The sequence below is a fragment of the Tupaia chinensis genome, unplaced genomic scaffold (genome assembly GCF_000334495.1).
Source record: "Tupaia chinensis unplaced genomic scaffold, TupChi_1.0 Scaffold000709_1, whole genome shotgun sequence".
In the NCBI taxonomy this organism is placed as follows: domain Eukaryota; kingdom Metazoa; phylum Chordata; class Mammalia; order Scandentia; family Tupaiidae; genus Tupaia; species Tupaia belangeri.
Genome location: NW_006160232.1, coordinates 1334304 through 1341442, shown reverse-complemented (window position 1 = coordinate 1341442; position 7139 = coordinate 1334304). Strand labels below are relative to the sequence as shown.

Below are 7139 nucleotides of genomic sequence, written 5' to 3'. Positions count from 1 at the left end.
AGCATCTGCGGACTGGCTCTCTGTGATCTCCAGACTTCCCTTAGACTGCATAAATGAGAGGGTGGAAAATCAGATTTGGAGAAGTGGACATTAGGGCAACTCAAAGTATTAAACTGAGGACCATCTAGGTGGCACAGCGGTTAAAGTGGCTAGGTCCCACGTGGTTCAAGTCCTGGACTTGACAGCTTAAAAAAAACACACAAGGTGCATGTGTGTGCATGCCCAAAATCCTGAGACCTGAGAAAATAGACTGTATCATGGCCATCCCCCCCGGGAGGCATGCTTTCTCTCTTTCCTCTTTCTCACCCCCACCCAAAGTGCACACCCCCTATAGCAAATTTAAGATAAAATAAATAAAAAGTATTAAACTGGTATAAGAAAAGTATTAGAGAGTCAAATTTTATACTTTTTTTTAAAATTACTTAATTTCAGTTATTATGCGTTATTATTATATATTATTTTTATTTGTTATTATTCACTTTTAATTTGACCAAAGAGACAAGAGAAAGTGAGAGAAGGAGAAAGTGAGAAAGCAAGCTGCCAGGTCTGGGGCTCGAACTGCAGTTTGGCCATGTGAGAGTCTGGCACTTTAACCACCACACCACCTGCTGGCCCCCAAATTTTATACTTCTAAAGTACAACTGTAAAACAAGACACAAAAATCCGTCTAGGGTGGTGGCCAGCAGATAGCGGGGTAGTTAAGGATGCTGGACTCCCACATGGCTGGCTAAGGATCAAGTCCCAGACCTAGTGGCTTACTTTCTCATTCTCTCTCTCTCTCTCTCTCTCTCTCTCTATCTCTCAAATAAAGTTATGGGTTGGCAAGTGACAAGGTGGTTAAGGGCACTGGACTCCCACATGGCCAACAACGGTTCAAGTCCTAGACCTGGCAGCTTGCTTTCTCACTTTTTATCTTTCACTCTATCCCTCTCTAGTTAAAATTAAAATAAATGAATAAAATTAAATAATTCTAATAACAATAATATTGTTAAATGAAAATAATTCTATATTGGGGCCGGCAAGTTCTGTGGTGGTGGAGGTGCTAGACTCCCACATGGCCGACCACGGTTCAAGTCCTGGACCTGGCAGCTGTTTTTTCACTCTCCCTTTCTCTCTGGTCAAAATTGAAGAATAATGATAATAAATATAATTAAAAATAAATCAATCTTTTATTTTTTTCTTTTTGGAGAGGTTTTTGCTACAAGGGCATGTGTGCTCATCAGAAAGACGAAGAGAGACAGAAAGTGAGAAATCACCCCCCAAGGGGGATGACCACACCACAGTCTTCTCTTCCATTCTCCTCCCAAGATCTTGGGCACACACGTACACGTGCCCGGTGTGAGTTTAAGCCACCGGGTCCGGGACTCGAACCTCAGTCGACTACACGGGAGTCCAGCAACACAGCCATTACGCCAACTTCTAGTCCCTAAATCTTAAAAAAAAAAAAAAAAAATTCCTCTCTGGTGGCCAGTAGATGACCTGGTGGTTAAGGTGCTGGACTCCCACATGGCCAACCAGTTCTAGTTCTGGACCCGGCAGTTTGAAACTCATGCTGGTGTGTATGTGTGTCCAAAATCCTGAGAGGAGAATGGACAAGGGATTAAAACATGGCTATCACCTGTGGGGGATGATTTCTCACTTTCTCTCTCTCCATCTCTCTCCCTGTCTCTGGCAAGTGCACATGCCCTATACCAAATATCTTAAAATAGGGGGCCAGCAGTTGGTGTAATGGCTACATCGCTGGACTCCCATGTAGTCGACTGCAGTTCGAGTCCCAGACCTCGCGGCTAAAACTCACACCGGGCATGTGTGCATGCGTGCCCAAGATCCTAAGAGGAGAATGAAGTAAAGGGGATTGTGACGTGGCCATCCCCCCGGGGAGTGATTTCTCACTTTCTGTCTCTCTATTTCTCTGTCTTTCTGGCAAGTGCATGCACCCTATAGCAAAAGCCTCTCAAAAAAAGAAAAGAAAAAGAAAAAAAGAAATCTTAAAAAAAAAAAAACCCACCTCAGACTGAGAAAACGACAGGATTTAATTCTATCACTTATTTGTTCATTTGAACCCTGTACTTGTTAAGTTCCTACCATCTGCAAGCTACTATGGTAGACCTGATGAAGACAGGCAGCAGGTGGCATAGTGGTTAAGGCACTGGATCCTACATGGCTGGCTGTGTGGGTCAAGTCCTGGACTTGGCCACTTGAAAAACATGCTGGGTGCGTGTGTGTACATGCCAGAAATCCTGAGGATGATGGAGAAGAGAATGCAGTATGGCCATCCCCCTGGGGGGAAAGGGGAATGATTTCTCACTTTCCCTTCCCTTTTTGTCTCTCTGGTGAGTACACATGCCCTATGGCAAAAATCTAAAAAATAAAAAATAAAGGCTATGAAGTACTTGGAAGTGGATTCAATTTCTACTACCAATACTGTTTTTTAAAAAGATTCATTTAACTTTATTTATTTATTTATTTTAATTTGACCAAAGAGGGACAGAGTGAGAGAGAGAGGGCGAGGGAAAGTGAGAAGGCAAGTTGCCAGGTCCAGGACTCGAACCATGGATGGCCATGTAGGAGTCTAGCACCCTTAACCACCATGCCATCTGCCAAGTCCCTGCCAATAACTTTTTAAATCTATGGGAAAACATGCCAGGTGTGTGCATGCTACATGCCCAAAATCCCAAGAGAAGAATGGAGAAGAGACAGGTGTGGCCATCGTCCCAGGAGGTGATTTCTCACTTTTCCACTCTCCAGCAAGTGCATGTGCTCTATGGCAAAAAATCTTAAAAAACAAAATCTTAAAAACCACCCAACTATAAAGAGAGGCCAGTCCTACAGTACAGCAGTTAAATGCTGTGCAGAGGGAGCTGGATCCCACATAGCCAGTTGCAGTTAAAATCCCAGCCTTGAATTTTAAAAAATATGCCAGACAGGGACCAGCAGTTGGCACAATGGCTATGTCGCTGGATTCCCATGGAGTCAACCACTGTTCAAGTCCTGGACCCAGTGGCTTAAATTCACACTGGGTGCCTGTGTGTGCGTGTGCGTGCCCAAGATCCTGAGAGGAGAAGGGATTGCGGCATAGCCATCCCCCTGGGGGTTGATTTCTCGCTTTCTGTCTTTCTGGCGGGCACCCATGCTCTTTAGCAAAAACCTCTCCAAAAAAGAAAAAAAAAAAAGCCAGACATATGCTCATGTGCCCTGACAAGATGGAGAAATGGAACAAAAGATGATTGCAGAGTGAGCGGGCCCCATCTGAAGTGCTCTTTCTCATGCATGTGCATTAAAGCCTTCTGGCATTAACAGGAAAGGTCTAATGGAGAAGATGTTTATTTAAGTAATTTTAACACAAATCAATAAGTGATAAATAATAAAAATGTAAACTAAAATCAAGTTTCCATCTCTTTGGAATGGCTGAGATTCCTCAAGTTACCTAGGTTTACTTACCTTAGTTCTCCTCAGCTCTCCCTGAATGCCATTATCCATAATCTTCACAGTTATCTGCCCATCTGACACTTCCGGTCGAAGGAAGGGAGGTCTGATTACAATCGTCTTCTCTTTCTTTGGTCTCCCCAAATACCTGAGTGACAAAAGTAAAAGGGCTTTCATTCATTATTTATAAATATCTACTTGTTGCCTACTGTATGTAAAGCATTTTTACAAATATAAGAAACAGTCCTACCAAGCCAGTGATAAGGTTAGCACTGAACAGATTTCTCTGATACATGAACTGTAGCAAGACTAGACTTGTGTGAGTAGCTATCTACCTCAAAGACACAGTATCAAGTATTCAATTCCACGGAAATCAACAATTGGTTTTCCTCTCTTTATGCATCCTTAACTCTTAACCAAAACTAGCAATAACACCTGAAGAAAATAAATCAAATTCATAGGGTCCACACTAAAGAGTAAACATGTCTCTCTCTTGCAGACACTTGCAATATAAAATAAAGAACCCTTCCTAAAAAGATGTCTCCCATCGGACCACCTCTATTCTAGAGAAAGCCCAAGGAAGATCTTTGATTACACCTTTAGTGTAACCTACAGTAAACAATGGACCAAAAGGTGGCACCTGGGCGCTGGAGAACTGCAGAGTACACGGCTGACATTGTTACAGCAACCGTTGGTGAAGGGGTTCACACCTCCCCGGAATTTACCCGTAACCTAGAGCGAGGAAAAAAGAATTAGATCATTCAATGGGACTTTTATCTCCAAAGGCCAAATCACAAATCCCTAAGAATCATTTGCACCAACTGGGGGATACACGAATGATTGAAACACAAATCAAGGGGCCAGAGATGGTATAATAGATACATCGCTGGATTCCCACAGTAGACCACAATTGAGTCTTGTACCTGGTAGCTTAAACCTCACATTGGGTGCATCTGTGTACGTGCCCAAAATCCTGAGAGGAGAATAGAGAAGTGCTTGTAGCCTGGCTATCCCCCAGGGGGGTGATTTCTCACTTTCTATCTCTTCAGTGAATGCACACACCCTATAGCAAAAAATCTCTTTCAAAAAAACAATATATATGAATCAAGAAGTTTATACTTGTGATGGTTAAGAGCAGGGACTCGGGGCCAACAGGTGGCATGGTGGTTAAGGGCACTGGACTCCCACATCCTGACCATGGTTTGAGTCCCAGACATGGCAGCTTGCTTTATCTCTCTCTCTCTCTCTCTCTCTCTCTCTCACTCTGTCCCTCTCTGCTCAAATTAAAATAAAATGAAATAAATTAAAATAAAAAACAACTCTTAAAAAAAAAACAAAAAAAACAGGGACTCTAGGGACCAGCAGATGGCATAATGGCTATGTCACCAGACTTCACGTAGTCAACTGCAGTTCGAATCCTAGACCCAGCAGCTTGAAACACATCGGGCACATCTTGGGCATGCCCAAAATCCCAAGAGGAGGCATGGCCATCCCCTCTGTGGGGTGATTTCTCACTTTGTCTGTCTCTCCAGCAAGTGCACGTGCCCTATAGCAAAAATCCAAGGGAAAAAAGGAACAGGGATTCTAAAATCAAGGTCCTCAGCTCAAATCTTAGTGATATCTCATAGTGGCTTTTTTTTTCCTCTACATCAGTTTCCTTATACTGAATAAGAAAAACAGTATTTTGACTATTGCAAACTAAGGTGAGGAGACTTAAAAAGTTTATGTTAATGATACAGAAGTACAAGATTACTGGGGGCAGCAGGTGGTATGGTGGTTGAGGGCATTGGACTCCGACATGGCCAACCGTGTTTCAAGTCCCAGACCTGGTGACTTGCTTTCTTACTTTCTCTCTTTCTGTCCCTCTCTGGTCAAATTTTTTTAAAATAAAGTAAATAAACAAAGTTAGATAAACTAATTCTTTTTTTAAAAAGTACAAGATTATTCCAATGCAAAAACATTTTGAAATCCACCCATAGATTTTTCATCATAGACATTCCCCATGAACTTTTTGAAGACCCCTCAGATACATAAGAGTAAAACATTTAAGGTTAGTTATTGCTATATGCACAAAAAACATTATTTTCCTTTCAACAGGATTATAACCTTGAGGGTTGGCCTAAATCTTTCACTGTTTCAATAAACTCAGTGCCTAACTTGTCCAGTACACAGTGGATACATAATAAATGTTAACTAAGAGATGGCCTCTGTTCTCATGTTTACATGAGGAACTAGAACTACCTCACCCCCAACAATAATCTCTGCATCATCATAAAAAGTACTAACATTTATTTTGTGGAAGCCTTATGCTATCTGTACACTAGAGGCCTTAAGATACATGCCCTGGGGGGCCAGCAAGTGACATGGTGGTTAAGGTACTGGACTCCCACACGGCCGACTGCAGTTTAAGTCCCAGACTTGGAGGCTTGCTTTCTCACTTTCCCTATCTCTTTTTGTCTCTCTCTAGTGAGTAGATATGCCCTGTAGTAAATTTTAAAATAGTAATGATAAATAAAATAATCCTAAATATATATATATATGCCCTGCTCAAGAGAATCCTATCATGTCTTCCCATACCTGTTCATTCGTTGTGCGTCCCCTAGCCACCAGCACCACGTGAAATCCCGTGAGGCCAGCTACAGGTATGAAGAATAAGCCAGCCACACACATCACTGCCATTCTGATGTCAAACAGTCAAGGAAAACAGAGCAATGCGATCTGCCTTCCTTCCCCAGCCTTTATTGTAGCCATTTTCCCTTTGGCTCTCACCACCACAGGACTCATTTCCTCCCTGTCCCAGTCCCATAATCCAAAGTCTTCGAAGGATACGTGACAGCCGTGCGGACCCCTGAGAGTTCCTCTATGTGGCAGAGGACATAATGGAGGCCAAAGCCAAACACACCCATAATGTGGGCTGTCAGGGAAAGGAGGAAGAGGAAGAAATAACGATAATTCCGGCGACCAATACAGTTGTTCACCCAGGGGCAGTGATGATCGAATTCCTAGGGACAAAAAGAAAGACTGAGAGGTATCCTTGGACCGTGGACCCAGATCACTTCTGTCAAGATAAGAAACAAATGGCAATTTTGCTTTTATTAATGTATCATCTTTTTACTACTTATTTGCAAAATTAAAAATAGGTTCAAGCAGTTTATCTTACTCTATAAATCTGTAAGGGAGACGTTCTAGAGACCAGTCAAAGGTCAAGCCCAACTCTCAAAGTTTATTCTCTGTGACCAAGGAACTCGAAAAAGGACAAACTGTCAGATGTTTTGCAAAAACATCAAGATTCATGAGAAAAGAGGGTTGTAATTAAAATCTGGCAGATAACTGCTTCTAGCTAAGTAAAAAAGGACTAGAAAAAGGGTTAAAAATAAAATACAAGGGATGGAAAAGGACAGGCAAGAAAAGAAATATAACTAAGGGGACCAGCAGTTAGCATACTGGCTATGTCGCTGGACTCCCATATAGTCAACCGCAGTTCACATCCCAGACCGGGTGGCTTAAAACTCAAGCTGTGCGTGCGTGCGTGCGTGCGTGCCCAAGATCTCAAGAGGAGAACAGAGAAGGGATTGCGGTGTGGCCATACTCCCTGGGGGTGATTTCTCGCTTTCTCTCTCTCTGTCTCTGTCTAGCAAGCGCACGCACCCTATAGCAAAAAAACCTCTCCAAAAAAAAAAAAAAAAAAAGGCGAGAAAAACCTCCCCAGGGAG

At 42.6% G+C, this 7139-nt stretch overlaps 1 protein-coding gene across 2 annotated transcripts in view; it reads right to left on the bottom strand.

Annotated features, from left to right (window-relative positions):
- Positions 1-7139, bottom strand: part of ZDHHC5 (zDHHC palmitoyltransferase 5) — a 39168-nt gene that overhangs the window by 3996 nt on the left and 28033 nt on the right. For both annotated transcript variants that reach the window (XM_006160820.3, XM_006160821.3), the window contains exons 4-8: positions 6256-6428; positions 6004-6106; positions 4067-4158; positions 3442-3574; positions 1-45 (exon numbers count right to left, since the gene is read on the bottom strand). The exon at positions 1-45 ends at the window's left edge or, in 1 of these variants, runs on beyond it. In XM_006160820.3, the coding sequence (XP_006160882.1) occupies positions 1-45; positions 3442-3574; positions 4067-4158; positions 6004-6106; positions 6256-6428 (546 nt within the window). The remainder of the gene's footprint in view (positions 46-3441; positions 3575-4066; positions 4159-6003; positions 6107-6255; positions 6429-7139) is intronic.